Source organism: Sphaerodactylus townsendi, linkage group LG10 (assembly GCF_021028975.2).
Source record: "Sphaerodactylus townsendi isolate TG3544 linkage group LG10, MPM_Stown_v2.3, whole genome shotgun sequence".
NCBI classification, from domain to species: domain Eukaryota; kingdom Metazoa; phylum Chordata; class Lepidosauria; order Squamata; family Sphaerodactylidae; genus Sphaerodactylus; species Sphaerodactylus townsendi.
The window spans coordinates 23141952-23162200 of NC_059434.1; the positions used below are offsets into that span (position 1 = coordinate 23141952).

General features: G+C 42.2%; 1 protein-coding gene across 1 annotated transcript in view; it reads left to right on the forward strand.

The window, feature by feature from the left end:
- CWH43 (cell wall biogenesis 43 C-terminal homolog) overlaps nucleotides 1-18770 on the forward strand; it is a 35050-nt gene extending 16280 nt beyond the window's left edge. The window contains exons 7-16 of the mRNA XM_048509806.1: nucleotides 1543-1797; nucleotides 3721-3852; nucleotides 4919-4998; nucleotides 6689-6794; nucleotides 8157-8292; nucleotides 11738-11887; nucleotides 13172-13316; nucleotides 13985-14046; nucleotides 16666-16821; nucleotides 18204-18770. Coding sequence (XP_048365763.1) covers nucleotides 1543-1797; nucleotides 3721-3852; nucleotides 4919-4998; nucleotides 6689-6794; nucleotides 8157-8292; nucleotides 11738-11887; nucleotides 13172-13316; nucleotides 13985-14046; nucleotides 16666-16821; nucleotides 18204-18291 — 1310 coding nt within the window. The 3' untranslated portion in view covers nucleotides 18292-18770. The remainder of the gene's footprint in view (nucleotides 1-1542; nucleotides 1798-3720; nucleotides 3853-4918; nucleotides 4999-6688; nucleotides 6795-8156; nucleotides 8293-11737; nucleotides 11888-13171; nucleotides 13317-13984; nucleotides 14047-16665; nucleotides 16822-18203) is intronic.
- Nucleotides 18771-20249: the final 1479 nt, after the last annotated feature.

Genomic DNA, 20249 nt, shown 5'->3' on the forward strand with positions numbered 1-20249 from the left:
GTGGTTATTTTCACAGGCCCTGCTTCAGATGCTCCTGCCATCTGGGCTTAGATGGGTAGCATTCCAAGAAAGGGCCTTCTGTTTTGATGGCATTCCCTGACTTTCATTGACTGTCCTTCCCACTGGTGTTTTTATGCTATTAGGTTTTGTCTAACTATTTTTCTTTGTTTTACATATGTGCACTTTAATTTTTGATGCCTTGGGGACCCCAAGTTGTGTGGAAAGATGGCATCAAAGTGTTTTAAATAAATAAAAAAGCCCTGTGAAGTAGCTTAGACTGAAAGGTAGTGACTGGCCCAAGGCAGTGACGTAGCGCCAAGGGGGCAGGTGTGTGTGCACGCGCAATGCACTGGACGCGTGCCGGTGCGGGGGAGTTCCAGGGGTGTGGCGGGGATGGGCAGGAGTGTGGCAGGGACGCAGGGCAGTACGCCTGCCCTGGGTGCAGTTCCCCCTCACTCCAGCCCTGGCCCAAGGTCATCCTGGCGGTGATTTGAAAGAGGCTCACTTAAACCTGAATATAAAGAAATTTGGGGGCAGGGTTGCAGAAAACATTGGGGAACGTCTTTGTTGTATTGATTTTCCAATTTTACTGCAATTTGCTCCTAATGCTATTTTATGTGACATCACCCCATAGGTAAATAATGGTTGCACAAGGGACTACCTTTACATTCGTAGATAACAGGATAGACAACCTGAACAATAGACAATACTGAATAGCAGCAGTCCAGGCTGTTGTGCTTGGCACACAGGGCTGGTTTTCCACCTCAGTAAATGAGAAGGCTCTGGCAGGACCTCTAGGGCCAGCAGTATGGGAAAAGTCTCATTCCTGTTGTTGCCTCCTGGACCCACAGAGTTATTAGCCAGGCCAGAGGTCAGATTCTGAGCCTGAGGCATGGGCTTCAGTACTGCCAGACGTGACTTGCTCCCTAAGTATATGGCCAAGTTTAGCCTTCATCACTCCCCAACCCTTCTATCAGCAGAGTTTGAAGCGGAGTCACTCTGGTAAGATGAGAAGGATAATAGTCTTCTCTCACTCACTGCAGCCTCCTACCACACTTGGAAAAGAATACTCTCCACGCAAGATGTTCTTTCCATAGGAAGGCTTTTACTTTAGCAGTTGCAAAGTTACGCAAGTCTATTCTATACAAGACTATAAGACTAGGATCCTTTTCCCCGCCCAGGCCACAACCTCTCATTGGTCTACAGTTGAACTAACCAATCATGTTAAAGGTTAACTGCTCCTTCGCCCCTAGGCTGACTGTCTCCGTCCTCTTGGTTGAGCAAACTTCTGCTAACTTAGAAGATGACCTTTTAGTGAACCTTTACTTTTTTATATATATATATCATGACACCTTCTCCATGTCAACATCATCATAGGTCGCTGTTGCCTGCTTCTGTTTTATTATATTAAATGTAGATTATGGTTTTACCATGCTACTATGTAATGTTTATTGTAGGTTGCAGCCCCGTAAAATACTTTGGTGTGGCAGGAAAATAGACTGATGTTCTGTAACTCATCATAATTCTTTTATCCTTTTATAGGTGCAGCAGGAGCAGCCGGTCTGCTGAGCTTACCAACATGGGGTGCAGCTCTTGCTGGTGATGTTCTTGCAATCTTTACTATGTGGACATGGCCTCGCATAACTGGAAACTTCATTAATTGTATATATCCTGTAAAAGTCATGACTACAGCAATGCTTGTGTACCTGCTGGGGACATTCTTCTGTGCGTGGTGTACAGCTTATAAGTTTGTACCTGGTGGAACTTACGTTCGAGAAAAATCTCATGTTCTTTTGGGTATGTTTGCTCTTCTTATCCGAGAGAAGATGACAAATATTTCTTTGATCGATTTCTTATCAGTAAAATGTAACAGTAGAATTTCACAGTCTTTTCCTGTTTGCCTTCTCCATTTCATTGATATTCATAGTTTGTAGGTCAGGGAACACTGAAATTTAGAACACATCTTGATTTGCTGTCCCCTTTATCGGAAGGCCCATATAAGGTTTATTTCTCCTCTGCTCAGCAACCTCCCTGTCCAGTCGGACCCATTATTTGCTAAGATGCTTCTAATAGATGAAAACCCACAGGTGTAAATGCTGACCACCCAATTTTGTGCTGCACCAGTTAAAACATGCCACTCCTTGCTAGCTTAAGATTTAAGTAAAATGTAACATTTCAGAACGTTAATGGAGTTATAGTACATTTTGTCATGAACGTGATATGTATTAATAACTCCATTAACGTTCTCCATATAATACAAAGTTCAACACACACAGAACTTAACTCAGACTCATTCAGAACGTTAATGGAGTTATTAATACATATCACGTTCATGACATTTTTAATCTCATATTTGCAACTTTATATGTATGTTGTTGCTGTAATAATAAAATTTGATTTGATGTCCATAGTTTAAAAGAACACAGAAATTAAAATGTTGGTAGGTATACAGAATTCTAAAGCCACAAAACAAAGGGAGGATCATTACTTGTACAACAAGTTGACCTTTGAGATGAAGGAGACACCAGGACTGTGAATCTAACCATTGTACAATGACCTTAGAGATGATCAACTGCTGAACAGATTGTTAGAGAACATTCGGAAGAAGACAACCACAAAAAAGAACATCTAGTTCTGTTATGAGTCAACCCCTTGGAAGTACATATGTGTATAGCTTTAATCTGGGTCAATATTTTCCCTAGATGAAAGGAAAAAAACTGGCTATGAGTTACTTGCATATATTAATTTATATACATGGATGGAAATTTGGGCTACAGAAAGATTAATGGGGGAATTCGGAAGCATGGCTAAGTAGCAAGTTAATCAAACAAAACTTGAATTGTCAGTTATTAATGATTTAGTTATTAGTTATTAATGACTTAGACGATAAAGACTTCACAATCCATGTAGGCTTCTTTGATCCCCCTTTATATGAAATTGCTTTTTCAGCATATCCAGCTCATTCTTTTCCTAACGTTTCTTTTTAAATGTATTGTTGAAGGCTTACTTATTCTTTTTAAATGCATCAACTCTGGGCCAGGATTCACTTTGCACCACTCTGAGTGGCAGTCTCCATCAAAGGCCCTTTTCACACAAATTTCCTAAAACGTTTGTAAAACATTTTCAGTGCCCCTCCCACTTCGTGCACACTCACCCCCCACCAAAAAAAACATGATTTCTGGCCACCGTTACGTGGTTTTTCCTTTTTTAAAAAAAGTTCTATGCTGAATTGATGCTTCAGTGCTTCCTAGCCTCATGATGCATTCTGACCTCCACATATACTTGATGCTTCAAAGACTGGCCTCCCCCAAAATAAAAGAACGAACAGAAAAATGATGCAAATAAACAGCTCAGAAAATGGCACCAAGGCGGAAGTTCAGGGAAGCAGAGAAGCAGAGAAAACGTAGTCATTAGATCGCACAGCGACTGAAGATGTTTTCAAAACATTTCAGCCAGAGAATTGTTTTAAAAGGGGATTCGTTTAAAATGTTTTGAGGACAGAAAAAATGTTTTGGGGTTAAAAAAAAAAAGCATAACATTTTATTTCCCATCCCAACACGTTTTTTAAAAAATTGTGTAGATAAAATAAACTGACGACACTGTGACCTTGGTAAATAACTGATTCACAGTATTTTGGGATGAATATATTCAAGGTTTAGCTGTGTGTGCTCAAGCATTTTCTCCTTATCAGAAATTTTAAAACATAACTTTTCATTATAGGAATCATCATGCTATTTATTGTCATAGACATGTTAGTGGATGGCAAGAAGGATCTTGATCTTCATCACCTGTTTGGGATGAAAAAGAGTCAGAGGCCCCTCTTCAAACAAAGCGAAAAATTAATCAAATTATGTATGTGTGACTTGCTTCATTCCTAAAAACAAATGATTTAAAATTCCATTCTTTAAAAAAAATTAGATTAAAAATGTGAATGTGTAAGATTAAGGATTTTTGCATGCTTTACCCATAAATAAACTATTAGGGCTTTGATTATGCTCTTGGGATTCTTGAAATACATACAACCTGTAGTACTTGAATTACTGCTACTGTCTCTTAACTTAAAATGCAGCTTATTGTTAGGTGGTAGGGTGGCCCTCAGTGTTAATTGGCATTCCAAGCTCGGGGGGGGGGGGCAGGTGATGATGGGCCTGCAATGGGCTGTGGTGGTGGCTGGACCCCATGAAGCCTTTCCAGCTGCTGAGGCGATTGACAGCCAGGCCAAGAGGAAAGCTGTACCTGGCACTCAGCTAATTGGTGGCCAGGTCAGAAGGGAACTCCTATCTGCCATTCAAGCCCAGTAAAGCACCCCACTACCACTCAGCTGTCCCACAGCAACTGAGGGCAAAGTATAGTGGAGCCAATGACTGACCCAACTCCACAACTTGTATGGGTTGGGCTGCCTGTCTTCTGTGGTCAGGATATCCTGGCTGGGTTTATTTCATAATGGGAGCTGGCCAAGGATGTTTAACCAGTGGGGGGCTACCTGGTAGATGAAGAGGTGGTTGTACAGTCTGACACTGTTGTTCCTTGTGAAAACTCCTAAACATCAGTGGATGTTCTGACATACTTTTCAAGTGTGGAGAAAAATCCCCATTGGTTTCTATTGGTACCAGGGGAAAAGTAATGCTAGTTTGCATTTTCAGAAGAAAATGTTTTAAGGGGAAATAAAACATCTTCCAAAAGTTTTGAGGAAAAAGCAGAATGGGTCAGAGAGAATACATATTATACTGCCTCTTCTATCCTCTATCTCACTGTATTTCAAAAGTTCTGCTATGCAGATCTGCCACTATTCCTGTCAGGCTGAAGTCTGCATTTTTGGTAAGATAATATTAAGACTTTATATTGTAGACTTCCAAAAATTCATCTTCTTCTTGTGTTTCCTTAATATTAACATATGCTGTAAATGTTCTGTTTCTAGTTTTGTGGCTGTTTGTTGGTATGGGCTTATTAGGACTAGGACTACGATATAAAGCTTATGAGAAGAAATTGGGCCATGGGGTAAGTAATGCACTTTATTTTAAAATACATCACCTCTTTAATAATACATCTCATATGCACCCACTAGGACAAGACAAAATATTTTAGGATGAATACTGTACACAGTATTCAGTATGTAATGCATAGATTTATAGTGTGTGTATTGCAAGTTATAGCCAACTTATGGCAGAGGCATGGTGGGGGGGAATGGTGCCTGGGGCAACACCTGCTTGGGGCGCCTCCCTCTCCCCACGCTCCACTTACCTTGGCCCAGCCCCACCAGGCTGCTCCTTCAGCCAGCGGAGGCTCCGCTGGCTGACGGGGCAGCCTGGTGGGGCCAGGCTGAGGGGCACCCAGCAGCGGCCTAGCCACACTGCTCCTTCGACTCGCAGAGGCTCTGCCAACTAAAGGAGCAGCCTGGTGGGGCAGGGCCAAGGGGAGGGGTGTGGGGTGATTCTCCATCCCCCACATGACCAGCTGGCCATAAACTTTATGGGTTCCCTGTAAGTCAGAGATGGAGTGTTCACAGGGACATGTGGGGTCACTGACTTACAGTGACCCCATAAAGTTTTCAAGGTAAAAGAGGTTCAGAGGTGGTTTGCCATTGCCTGCCTCTGTCTAGCAAAACCCTGGTATACACTGGTGGTCTCCCATCCAAATCCTGATCTTGGCTGACCCTGCTTAGTTTCTGAGATCAGACTGCTTTGGGCTGTCCAGGTCAGGGAGGTTTACTATGTACAACAGATAATTCAAAGTTCTGCAGAACTCCAGCATCCTGTGCTTTTGAGTGGAGGCAGTTAACAGTTTTGGCTGCAGTTCATGGAATGATGAGAAATCGAATGACAGACATGAGTGAATCTGTCCTTGAACAACAACGCTCAAAATTGGATGGAAATATTGCAAAGTATAATTATCTTTTTAGGGCTATACTAGGTCATAATTTTTAGAAGTAGTTGCTCTTTTTCATTGTCATTTACACTATTCTTTACATTTTCACAAGTGAAACAGATAAGTCCCTGTCCCCAAAAGCATGCAAATGGATAGGTGCAAATGCAGTTAGCATACGTGGGCTAAATTATAACTGGGGGGAGAAAAGGGATAAGCTGGGAGTACTCAGTGGCTCAGGAACCACATGTGGCTCTTTGTCATGCCACCTATGGCTTTTCTGAGCATCATTCCTCAACTGAGCACCTTCACTACATTTAAAGAAAGCAAGCAAGCCCAACGGGGCTTATGGTTGGTTTCCATCTTGAAACCACTACCACCAGAGAAACGGGAAAACTGCAAGTCTCCCTGAGGTGGAGTCTTCATATCAGGGTTGGAAGTAAATATGACTTGTTTAATTAGCTGTAATTGTGAATGGGGTTCTCTGAGCCAAAGAGTAAGTGCGATTGAGGTAAGCCAAAAATTGATTCACCAGCATTATTTTATATTGTGTTGTGATGTCTTTCCTGTTCTTCTTTTGGGCAAATAGTATATTTTTAATAATTCTATGAGCTTCTAACACCTGATAGCGATTATCAGTGCAATCTTAAGAGTACTTTCCTGGAAGTAAACCCCATTGAACAGACCATAGTAGGATTTGGAGTTGACCTGTTAGGACTGCTCTCTTTGTGTTCTTTGGATACTGGGAGGGTATGTCAATGATATTAGCCATATACCTGGACCAAACCAGTACAATTTATGTTTTCCTTTTTCAAATGATCTGTAGCCTCCAAAGAGAGACTTCTCCACCTTGATTTGGCCGTTCAGATTTGGCTACGACAATGAAGGATGGTCTAACCTTGAAAGATCAGCTGTTTTGCTGAAGCAAACAGGTACTCTCAACAAAATGCTTTTTCCCATTATTCCTGTGGTCTTTTCCATAAGTTACAGAGGGAGTGGGGACTTTTCTGATGCGGAATGAAGAACACAGATGGTAGAGGTACCAATGGTGGTCATTGCCGAACAGTGGGCTCCACTTTTAAGGCTGATCAGCAACTATCACAGCTGTAATGTGATATTGGAGTAATTTAACAAGTTTGCTTTGGGACTGAAGTACGTTGAAATGGCAGCAGTAGTGGTGAAGGCTGTGGAGGGAGACATTCATGGTTCAAAGAGCCAACCTGGTGAAATAGCTGAAATAGAATCTGGGGGACCCATGTTCAAATCCGCACTCTCCATGCACCTTGCTGGGTGATCTTCATCCAGTAGCTCTCTCTCTCTCTCTCTCTCTCTCTCTCTCTCTCAGTCTAACCTACCACATATGGTAGTTGTTGTGAGAATAAAATGGAGGACAAGATGTTGTAAACTGCCTTGGGTCTCCGTGGGTTGGGGGGAAGTAGGGTATAAATAAAATAAAAATAAAATAAAACTCTTACCTGTAGCCAAGTGACCTGTGACATGCAATTATTTATCAGCCATGTAACCATTTATCATAATTGTCTGTTATATATATTTGGCTATGACAATGAAGGATGGTTTAATCTAAGCTTTTCCACTCGTACCTATAGAAATATAGGGTTAGAAGTTAGAACACTAATATTTTACAAACCCCATTTTGTTTGGCAAGCACCAAAATTGGTCTATTTAAGGATATCTGAAAAAAATAATAGGGAAAATTTGTTTTGGTGCATTCAAATCACCTAGCTGATTTTTCTGTCCGACTTTTTGAAGAACAAAATAGCTGATTATTCATATTGTTTGTGGTTTCTGTTTGTCGTTAGGAATTTTTGGGGAGAGCCGCAAGTGGAACTGAGTGCACCAAAAAGTTTATTCATGAAATGTTATAATCTGAGTGCGGTATTTTAATAAGGACCAGTACTAAACGTATGGGGTTTATTTATTTATCTACCTGTGTTGTATATCTATGTTGTGAACCGCCCTGAGCCCTCCGAGGGAGGACGGTATACAAGTTTAATAATAAATAAAATAAAATAAAAATACAGACAGACATGTTTTGCTCCTGTTGGATGAGTGTAATGGAATTTTTTTTCTTTGCCTAATCAAAGGGTCTGTTAGACAAACAAAGAGATATCATTACCAATAATAAATGTTAATGCTGCATCTTTTGATGGAAGGAAAACAGGTTTGTCAGAAAGAACCTCCCAGTTTATTACTGTCTCTCAGAAAGTTATTACTGAAGATTTGTTGAAATCCTTAAAACCTTTCAAACATGTTACCACCTTTTTGCCCTCCAGGTGTGGACTTCATTACGATTATAGAGAGTGATGCCTCTAAACCTTTCATTGGCAACAATGATCTAACCATGTGGCTAGGAGAAGAACTTGGCTTCTACACAGACTTTGGTCCAAGTACACGGGACCATACATGGGGGTGAGTCATATCTAAATTCAGAGATGCACAGGCTATAAAAGACCAGGATATCTTATTGTCGGGGGAGTGACCCCCCTGCACTCATCTGCTTCCGAGGACATATCCATGGAGGATGGCCTTATGGACACTGCCAAGCAGTGACACAGAGCCAGCTGAAGCCAATTTCTACAAATTGTGCTGATAGACAGGAAAGCAACAAAAGGAAGGAAATTATGATATAGTAGGTCATGGTATGCCAGATTAGGCCTGGGTAAATCCTGGACAGGGTTGCCAACTACCTGGACAAAAACGTCTTGTCCCTTTAATAGAGACTTCATTGGATCTTACTTACCTCTCTTCCATTAAAAGCTTCAGCAGCTCATTTCCACACATAAGCCTTTATTAAAGGGATGGGGCATTTTTCTTAATTGGCATGTGATTGTGTGTATAGCAACACATTTTTATCAAGTATGTCCAATATTTTTGTTGAACCCATCTAGCAACCCATCCCATAACACCCATCCCCTAACCCATCCCATAACACCCAGAGAGAGATGGATGGCTTGAGATAGAAAGAGTCAAAAGTGAGCTAGAAACACCCCCCCCCCCCAAATAATTGAGGCTTAACCAAGGCCAGGCCAAGAAAAAGGGAACATTGGAGGACATTGTGGTTCTGAACTTTGACCCACTACTTGGGGAGTCTGATATTTATGTAATGCAGGGGCAATGCTCTTTTAAAACATAAAGTAAATGCACCCATCTCTGTAGTATAATAGCTAGCACAATTGCTTACTGATCATTGATGGCCAATATCTGCTAGGTTTACAGCACACTCTTCCTAGGTATCCGTCTAGGGACAGGGCTGCCTCCTAGCACCCGACAGCTTTGTTGTTCTACCCTTCACACCCCGCTTTTCTGAAAATATGGATTTTATATTTTTCCTCCAATATGTACTGGCAAATGCCAATTCTCACATTTGTGTGTGTGTGTAGCAGAATGTCCACCTAAAAATAGGCCAAAGGCAAAAGGTCTGTTTGCAAGATCAGATCAGTGAATGAGTTACTCCAGTCAATAGAATCTGGAAGCCTCATAGACTATGGTAAGGTGACCAGATGGTCACCTTTGTGATCCGGGACGGGGGAAGCGGCCCCGCGCGCGCGCACAGCTGCAGAAGCGCACGGGCTTCTGGGGCTTGCCTTTTCCCGCCCTGTGACAGGGCGGGAAACGGCAAGCCCCAGAAGGCCATGCGCTCCTGCGGCCGGGCGCATGGGAGGCTACCACACTGCCTTGCGCCCCAGAAGGCAGTGCAGCAGCCTTCCAAAAATCGGGACAATTTGCAGAACCCACGGGACGCAGGACAAATTGTTTAAAGGCGTGACGGTCCCGCCAAAAGCGGGACGGCTGGTCAGCCTAGACTATGGACATGTATCTTGATTACCACACCCCGCCAAGCTACTGTATATTCTAACTGTTAAGCTAGGTAATAGCTTGTTCTACCCCTCTTGTTGTCACAAATGCCCATCCAGGGACACTGGAGCACCCTACAACCACCAGCCCTACCCTTGAATTTACCAGCAGGAGCAGTCACCTCCAGGAATCCAGAAGCTGAGAGATACTGCAGAGAAATGGCAGGAAGGCCTGAGCAGCAACAGCAAGCCTCAGTGGTTCCAGGGGAAAGGATGGAGATAGCACAGCCCTAACCAAGCTGCAGTTAGCAGTCCTCTGCAGCCTTAGAGACTGGGGTAGGGGCAGCACAGCCCAAACCATGCTGCAATCAAAGAGGAGGGCCAGGAAAGCTGAAAAACCAGAGTTGTGTCCATAAAGGTAGCTGAACTCCTCCGAGGTCAAGGTGGCCTACCCTGCAGAGATGGCCAGCAGAGAGGTGGTCACAGTATTTCATTCCTTCTTCATTTAATGAGTTGGCTTATACATTTACAAAATGTATATGCTACCTCTCCAGAGAATCTATTTGAGGCAGTTTACCAAGTCAAACAATAAAAAACAGCATAAACATAGTTAAAATTAACAACCACTGAAAAACTCAGCAATTAAAAACCTGCAATAACACCCCCGTATTTAATCTGTAGCCTGACCTGCATGGTCCAGGCTAGCCTGCTGGTTTTGGATCCTGGAAGCGAAGCAGGTTGGGGCCTGGTTAATATTTGGATGGGAAGTCCTGGATTGTGGCATAGAAGCGTACAACGGCAAAATCGCCTCTGAATGTCTCTTGCCTTGAAAACCCTACAGTGCAACACGCCAGCACTTTTCCTTCACTTGCCAGCACTTTCTCCTCATTGTCTCCTCACAACAAAAATATCCTTGTAAAAGGCCTCTTGTGAAGCTTCTCAACCAGAACTGAGAAACCCATACAGTACCCATGGTTATTGACAAATTAAAATGCATAGATTACCAAACAAAATTCAGAGAACTGAAAAATACACTACTTGAAACTTCAAACGGTTTGTAATTTTTATTTCAAAACTCATTACCAAACTCTAGTTTTCCTTAATTTTTTTTGTTCTAAGAAGGCCATGTTCCTTTTGAAATCTGAAACAGATTTGCTAAATGACTCATTGTTAAACTGTTGGCCATAATGCATCACTATGTACACGTTTCAAACAAGAATGCTGAATTCTCTTTAGAATGTGTTTTTTTTCCGCACCTTAAACCTCCTATGGAGACATGTCTGTTTTTACACTTTACCATTAGGCTAAGGTGATCAGGGACAGGCGGGTAGGCGGGCAGCCTTTGTGAACCGGGACGGGCGGGTAGGCGGCCGGCCGCATGCGCATGCACAACCGCAGGAGCAGACGGCCTTCTGGGGCGCTCCCGTTTCCCGCCCTGTGACAGGGTGGAAAACGGCAGCGCCCCAGAAGGCCGTGCTCCTGCGGCTGCGCGCGTGGGAGGCTGCCGCACTGCCTTGCGCCCCAGAAGGCAGTGCGGCAGCCTTCCAAAAATCGGGACAATTGAAATAACCCGTGGGACGCGGAACAAATTATTTGAAGGTGGGACTGTCCCGCCAAAAGCGGGACGTCTGGTCAGTCTACATTAGGCTGGATGTAATGGCATTCTCCAAACTATTTTGGGCTTGAGAAATTTTGGTTCAGAGTTGCATCGGCCTAACTTGTAAGGTGGAATAACTGGGGGTGTCCTGAGGATGTTCCCAAGTATGTTCTGAGTTTTTGCCCCAGCAATGCAGGCAGTGGGGAGGACAGACTTATGCCATCCTTTTGGGTGGCATGACTCCATTTTCCCTTATGGAGGGTTTTTGGGTGGCTGGGAAGGCTTTTTGTTCCTTGTGTTGCCTGAAAGCCCTCCAGAGGTGGCAGGTCGGCACATGAGCACCATCTCTGGCCGTCTCTGGGATCTGGATTGCGCCGTTAGGATGATGAAATGCAAGCTATATTTGTTTGTGTTCTGTATCAGAATTAATCATAGTCCATAATTTTATTTTCCTGTCATGCAGGATGATGGTTCTCTCAAGGTACCCTATTGTCCATTCCAAACACCATCTTCTTCCATCTCCTGAAGGAGAAATAGCTCCAGCCCTGTCCATGACTGTTAATTTCACAGGGAACCTGGTGGATTTTGTTGTTGCTCATTTTGGAAATGAAGAGTATGTATAACAGTTATATTCATATAAAGAAATGCTTGTTTCCATAGTAGTATTATATACTACGTAGTAGAGATGTACTATCTACTAGAGCAGCAGTGGCGTAGGAGGTTAAGAGCTCGTGTATCTAATCTGGAGGAACCGGGTTTGATTCTCCGCTCTGCTGCTTGAGCTGTGGAGGCTGATCTGGGGAATTCAGATTAGCCTGTGCACTCCCACACATGCCAGCTGGGTGACCTTGGGCTAGTCACAGCTTTTTGGAGCTCTTTCAGCCCCACTCACCTCACAGGGTGTTTGTTGTGAGGGGGGAAGGGCAAGGAGATTGTAAGCCCCTTAGAGTCTCCTACAGGAGAGAAAGGTGGGATATAAATCCAAACTCTTCTTCTTCTACTATATCAGAGAAAATACTCTGACATTAATATTGAATACCCATCGACCAACATTTGATGATGGGAGTTGGCATTATGTAGCCATGTTTAGGGAACAGCTAACTAAGAGATATACTCCATCAGGCTCCATTTATCAGGAATAGTTTATCTAATCTGTATTCCTGCTACTGTTGAATTATTGATGCTGTTTTCTCCCTATTTTGCCTTTTTGGAGGAATTCTGAGAGTACTGTAGTTATTTTAAAATAACATTTCTTCCTGTGAATGTAACTAGAATACCTGGTAGGGCCGATTAAAATGTCTGAAGCTGAGCAGTTGAGGAGAAGGCTGTTTGCTGGGAAGCTTAATAGCATTTCATGAGCTCATCTGCTTGATTAAGGGTTGTAACATTAAGCGGAAGGCAGGTTCCAGTTTGTTACACAATCAAGAGGATTGTAGCAAGGAACTCTAGCATTTGGGGAGACCTGAAAGTTGGGCTTTGCTCACCATGAAAAGGTTTAAAAAGACAACCAGTTATAGAGCTGAACTCAAGACATTATTGGCTGCAAGTTTCTGTTCCTTGTTGCATCTTTGTGTTGCAAAAAAGGGAAAGCTGTATTGTTCTGCAAACTCATTGTCAAATCCCTACTCAGCCTTGAAAATCAGTGGCTTGCTTTGGGCACATTGCTAATGCATTTCATATGGCTTACTGTGAACCCCATGTACACCACCCTGAGAACCTTGGAAGAAAGTGTATGCTACCCTGAGTTTCTTGGAGGAAAGCAAAGACAGAGACCAATATTTTGTAAACCAATATTTTGAGTTGGTAGCTGATGTTTACCAAAGTACTGTAAATACTGAGTGCATATGGCCACTTCTCTAGAAGGAAGACTGAAAGTAATGTCATCTACCACTTTCAGAGAAGACTTGGACAGAAAGCTCCAAGCAATCACCATTTCCCATCTATTGAAGAATAGCTCTGAGCAGCTCGTGTTTCTAGGATATATTACTTCAGCTCCTGGTTCCAGAGATTACTTGGAGTTAGTTGAAAACGGCAACGTGAAGGTACTGAAGAACTAATTTTCATTATAGCAGTGATTGGTTTGTTGCTTTTAAAAAAGAGGGTAAATAATTTAATATAATGGGTGACAGATATGGATGCCTAACAAGTAAAAGAGAAAAAAACCTTGCATACATTAAAACATTTCAAGATCCTGAAGAGTCTGTAAGCATGTTCCTCTTTTTCTCTGGCTTTTTCTAGCTGTACCATCTTAAGCAGATGTCACACCTGGTTCCTCCGTGGTCTCAGTGCCTGCCGTAGTTCTTATTTATCTTTCACAACCTAATACTTTAAACTAATGTTATAGATAGTATTTTTACTTTCCCGAGTTTGATCCCAGGTTCCCAGGCTCAGGGTTGATTCAGCCTTCCATCTTTCCAGGGTCAGTAAAATGGGTACCTAGCTTGCCAGGATTAAAGTGTAGACTACTGAGGAAGGCAATGGCAAACCACCCTATAAATAAAACCTGCTTAATAAATGTTGTGATGTTACATCCCCCATTGGGTCAGTATTTTTACCTTTCTGTTCTTCTATATATCCAATTCCAGATCAGTATTTTTGTGTAGAGCTGGAAAGTTTAGTTTCAGTTCATAGTTCTTTGCTAAACTTTAAACATAAAAGTGATACTTGCCTTAACCATTTTTTCATCTTTTTTTGTTTATTTCATTGTTAGGATATTGACAGCACAGATCGTGAAAGATGGTGCAGTTATATCATGTATCGTGGCTTAATAAGGTATGTCAGAATTGTTACCTTCCTTCCTTTAAATACTACGTTGTCTCTCATTAACAGTCCATATGATAAATCTAGTTGATTCAAATTATTCATTCAATTTCAATTATATACAGTGGGCAAATTATCATTAACAAACGATGCAGATGGTATTAACACTGTAGCTTTGCAGAATTCTGGTAAGGTTTGGATTGGCAGAATGAAAGGAAAATGCAGAAAAAACATGCAGAAGAGAGAATATGGAAGACAGTACATGGGGCAGTGATGCTGTTCAGCAAACCACTGTTAAAGAGAGGAGGACAGTTGTAAACAGAGTTATACCCTCCCAAATCAACTGAAACTGATTGCGTTAGAATTGTGTAACTTCAATTTGGATTGAATTAAGGGGTGGACCGGTCATTTAAAGGGAAAGTTCACAACAGGAACTACTGTCCTGGAGGGCCAGTTGGCAGCCAGGAACAAGCAGAGCCAAGCCCAGTGGTGGGATTCAGCAGGTTCGCACCACTTCAGCAGAACCGGTTGTTAAAATGGTGCTTGTAAACAACCAGTTGTTAAATTATTTGAATCCCGCCACAGGAATCGGTTGTTACAGTATTTGAATCCCACCACTGCCCAAGCCCCAGTAGCTTTACCTGTGCCTCAGGGGCCACCAAGCACAGACCTGACTAGTGGAGCCAAGAGGGGTCATTGGCTCGCCTGTGGCTGCCTCTTATACTGATGGTGGTTGACAGGCAGTTGGTAGCAGTGCAAGAGAAGGCAACAAAAAAGCTGGCCATCCTTCATTGGTGCAGCTGACCAGGTCTGAGCTGATAGACCCCTGCAGCCTGAAGCACTGCCAGGGCCATTCCACTCAGGATGGGTTGTTCATGGGCCATTTTAACTCCCCAGTTTGCCCCTGACTGTACCCTTAGAGTGGCGTGGGCACAGTGTGGGACATATGGCATCCTTAGAGTCATTAGAACGCCTTAATTTCAAATAAACCACTGCTGCTCTGCTTGCTTGCCTTGACCTGGTAGCTCCAGCTAGCCTGGGCTTGTCAGATCTCAGAAGCTAGGAAGGGTTGGCCCTGGTAAGTATTTGGATGAGAGACTTCCAAGGAATACTGGGGTTGGGATGCAAAGGCAGGCAATGGCAAACCACCCCGAACGTCTCTTGTCTTGAAACAAGATGTTTGCCTTGAGAATCAATTTATATTATCTACCTACTAGTCAAGAGATCCTAATTTTGTGGTGGGGAGGGTAACGTAGTGCAATCCTAAACAGAAAGCCCAGAGGTCACCGTAAGTCAGCTGTAACTTGATGGCACAAAAAACGTTGCTCGCTTGCCCTAGTGCCGTGGTGGCGAACCTTTGGCACTCCAGATGTTATGGACTACAATTCCCATCAGCCCCTGCCAGCATCTCTAACATTTTTTTTGCCATGGTGTGTTAACGTAGCGCTGGTTGCTATTTGGACAGGAACAGCAAATAGCTATGCAAGAGATTATAGTTGTTGATTACCCACAATATAAACTGTTTCTAGTGCAAGTGGAATGCACAGTACAGTGTGGTATAATATTAGGAAGCAATTTATCAGCAATTGTACTAGTTCAGGCAGGTATTTCTGCAGCTTTATGTGACTTTAGACAACCTGATATATCCATCACAAAATACAACAGGATATATGCACATGTCCTTCTTAGCTCTGGGAAACCTTATTGCTTTCAAGTGAACCAACTAATGTTGGGGTGTACTCCAAGACTGGTTTTCCTCCAACACAGTGATTTTTCCTTAATTTTCTGCTAATAGAATTTAGAGAGGACCAGTACACTGCGCCTCAAAGCCAATTCACTCATTAAAGCTGAGCCTTTTTCCCCTCTGGATCTCTTACTCCTCAGCATTCCTAGGGCAGAAAAAATCATGAGAATTGGGAGCTCAAGGATCGCAAGCTGTGGTCATACCTATGTACCAAATGGCAGCCAGGATATATGTGTGGCCAGTGCTTTTCCACTTATAACTCTGCAACCAAAAGGACTGGGAAACCAGTACAGTATTGCAGTATATTGCTATATTTCTACAGCATCAGAAAATTACAGCAATTACAAATTGTTTTAAAACACCTCCTTAAAACCCCTTCTTGGGAATGTGTGCAAGGGATGGCCAAGAACATAAGATGCTATTAATATGGGTAGACCTGAAAAATGTGACCTTCCTATCCACATGGTGCCCAAAGATGTTTTGACCGCAATCTTTAAAAAACAAACATATCAAATCATGTTTGGTAGATATTCACAGCAAAGTGGGGGACAGATGGAAACAGGATGAAACAGCAGTTCAGGAAGGAAGCCAAAGTGCAGTAAAACATCCATGTAGAAACAGCAAAAGTTTTATAAAAATATTAAAACATATAAAGTAATTCTTCCAGGTTATGGACTTGTTGCTATAAAGAAGGTGTTTTTAGATTGTACTGAGAAACAGTGTAGTGAATGCAGGTAAATGTCAGTTGCTATTTTTATAAACAGTGACATGTGGAAAAGTTCATTACTGAAATGATCAGACACTGATTTGGAACCTTGAATGGGTGAAAAATTTGAGAGGCTATTATTATTACTTTGCTAAAACAAAATTATATCTACTAATGGCAGGTTGGGTTATGCTCGAATTTCTCATGCTGGTCTCAGTGATTCTGAAGTTCAAATGGCAACATTTAGGATCCCAAATGATGTTGATAATTATGTGGACAATGACAAAATCACCATTGACCCAAGTGAAGTCCCGGCAGAATTGCACTTCAATTCCAGGTTAGTGTACTATAATAATAAAATGCAGTGCCATAATGGGGTGAAACTGCGCCCAAGGGCATGACCGCCTCCCTGTGCCCCCCTGGCTCCCTTTGCCCCCCCCCACTTACAAAAGTTAGGGAGCCAGCAGGGAGTCCGGGGAGTGGGCGGTGCACCCATGTATCCCATGTCCCCGTTAGCAGTACGCGGCTGATAAAATGTGTTGCTACATTTTTGAAAGACCTGATCTGGATGGCTCAGGCTAGCCCAGGGGTAGGGAACCTGCGGCTCTCCAGATGTTCAGGAACTACAATTCCCATCAGCCTCTGTTAGCATGGCCAATTGGCCATGCTGGCTGGGGCTGATGGGAATTGTAGTTCCTGAACATCTGGAGAGCTGCAGGTTCCCTACCCCTGGGCTAGCCTGACTTTGTCAGATCTTGGAAACTAAGCGGGATCAGCCTGGGTTAGTACATGTATGAGAAACAACCAAGGAAGTCCAGGGTTGAGATGCAAAGGCAGGCAATGGCAAACCTCCTCTGAAAATCTCTTGTCTTGAAAACCCTATGGTGTTTCCATGTGCCAGCTGTGATTTGACAGCACTTTCACCATTGTATGTTTTTAGGTGAGTGGCTTGAGAATCAATTTAGCAAAGCAACCTCTACCTAGTAGTCAAGAGATCCCAATTCTATGGCAGGTGCGATCCTAAACAGATTTACTTTGGAAGTCAATCTCAATGTATGTCACTTTGCTTTGGAGGTACCATTAATGTTTTATTGCAATTCTATGTAGGATAAATAGTTCTTGGAGCAGAGGTTGAAGTGAAAGTATGATTTACGAGTCCTAGACTCAAATCCCCACTCTGCAGTGTAAACTTGCTAGGTGATCTTGTGCCAGTCAGTCATTCTGCCAGTCTAACCAAGCTTGACAGGATTGCAAAATGAAGAAGTGGAGACTAATGCATGTCACCCTGAACTCCTTGGAGAAAAGACGGGATAAAAATTCAGTAATGAATAATGTTATACACCAAGGGTGTCCAACATTGGCCCTCCAGATGTTCATGGACTATGATTCCCATCAGCTGGCAAAGGCTAATGGGAATTGTAGTCCATGAACATCTGGAGGGCCAGAATTAGACACCTCTGTTACGCACACTTCACACTGAATTGTGAATTATATGCATGTACCTCTGAATAAGATGTACTTCCGAGCAATGATGCTGAAGTTGCCCAGATGCCTGGGGAAACAGAAAAAATTAGAACAGGACACAGAAGGATGACAGTGAAATCAAAACCTCTGATTTCCAATTCATAAACTCGGTTGCTACTGAGGAAATATTTGTTAAGCTGCGACTGCAACTGCTGTATGAAATATTAAGACACTTTCTCCCTAATTTTTCCATAGGTTTGGATCCTACAAAGAAGGACACAATTATGAATTGAAGCATCACTTCCATATGAGCACACCAAAGTATTTCAAACAAAATAACTAAAAGGATGACCTAGTAACAGGTTAATAAGAAGCAAAAAATGCCCATCTTCTGAATGCCAGTACTCTGACGTGCTTTGAGTAACACCCACAGTAATTTCTTTGTGTCAATTGAGGAGTTCCCAGTCACTTCAGCTGGTTAGATCAAGTTTTGCACTACCACTGTTACAGTGTTCCTGTGTCCTTTGAAAAGCCAAGAGCAGTTCTGTTGGACCACCATTCCGTTTCCTATAGTGGCCAACCAGATCCCTCTTGATGCCCATGTAAAGAGCCAAGGTCATCCCTAAAACACAAGTAGGGCTCAAGGCAAGCTTTAGTCACTTCCCCAGCCTTGCAAGATTTGTAATGCCAATTACCTGGTTGGCAGGCCACACACAGATCCCACTGCCCTGCCAGTGGCAAGTTGGGGCAGAAGGTATATGGTGATAGGCACTTCTCAATCCAAACGACCACCAATCAACTGTGGTGCCCTGGTGACTTCCATAGGGGAGAATGTTTTCTTAAATTTCATTAATGTTTGAGAATTCATGTTATATTGTCTTAAAGTTTCATGACTAATATTATTCCAATAAAAATAATTTTCTCATAAGGTTCTGAATGTCCATGAATACACTGAAACTACACTTGACTGTTTTCTTAATAAAATAGTTCAGTTTAGGTACTTCTTGCTGTGGAACATAAAATCAACAAGGTATAGTATACAAATGTCATTTACTAAATGTAAGTTAAAATAAAAATGTCAGCTCAAATAACTTTCTATTTAGAGCACTAGAAAATTTTGATATTCTTTTTTTTCATGAAAACCTAGATCTCTGATGCAAATACAGCAAAAGTGAGAATTCAGAGTTCACTTTCTCTTAAAACGTTTTAAAGCCACCTTGCTACCCAACGAAGAGTCCCTGTAGTGGCAAAAACACACATGACTATATCCCTTGGTGGCGAACCTATGGCACTCCAGATGTTCATGGACTACAATTCCTATCAGCTGATGGGAATTGTAGTCCATGAACATCTAGAGTGCCATAGGTTCGCCACCACTGTGTATACAAACAGAACACGCAAACATATTTATGGGAGGAAGGGTTAAGAAGAATCAGTGAGGGAATGCCAGACAAAAGAAAAAAGGCTTCGCACACTGGTTGAAGATGTGATGGATGGTGGCTATAATGTGCACCCAATCTCTGAAAGTTTAAAATTAGAGAAATAGCTGGTTGTAATTTTCAGATAACAGTTACACACAACACCTTTGCCCTACCTTGACGAAGCAGAGTACATGATATTAAAGAAGCAAAATAAGATATATTTGTTTGACTAATTCAGATCACAGTATTCATATTTACTTCATATTTGTATGTTGCTGCAGCACATTTTTTAAAAATGAAGCTGACAATTATCCTTCCCTCCCCCCACTAGACATGAACAGTATACAGATGTATTTATGACCCCATCTAGGAATCTGAGGAACTGAAAAACCCTTTTTAGTTCCTAATTTTTCCCCAGTTCCTAATGTTTTGCCTGCATCTATGGCTGACATTAGTATATGTTAGTATATGGCACAAAAGAGCCTGATATGAATTCTTAACACATAAACTGTTTTATTGTTCTCGTATGAGGAAATGGTCAAGTCAGACTGTCAGGGAAATTTAAGGTTTAAATCTGGCAGATGAAAAGGCAAAAGGTATGTATGACTCACAGAAACGAAAATAGTTACAGTTTTGGTGTCCAGAAGATACAAGCCTTTTATAAAATATTTTGGATCATAGCTTATACAGAGTAACATCTGTTGCACATGCCTATATAACAGACAGGCTGTGAGTTATCTTAAGGACCAGTAATATTATTGTGACATATAACTTTGTGCTATGGCTGAGGAGTTTTCACTGCAACAGACTGATGGGCAACTGCTCATGTAAACAAAGATACTCTATAGCTGTTGTGGGTTTTCTGGTCTGTGTAATCTGG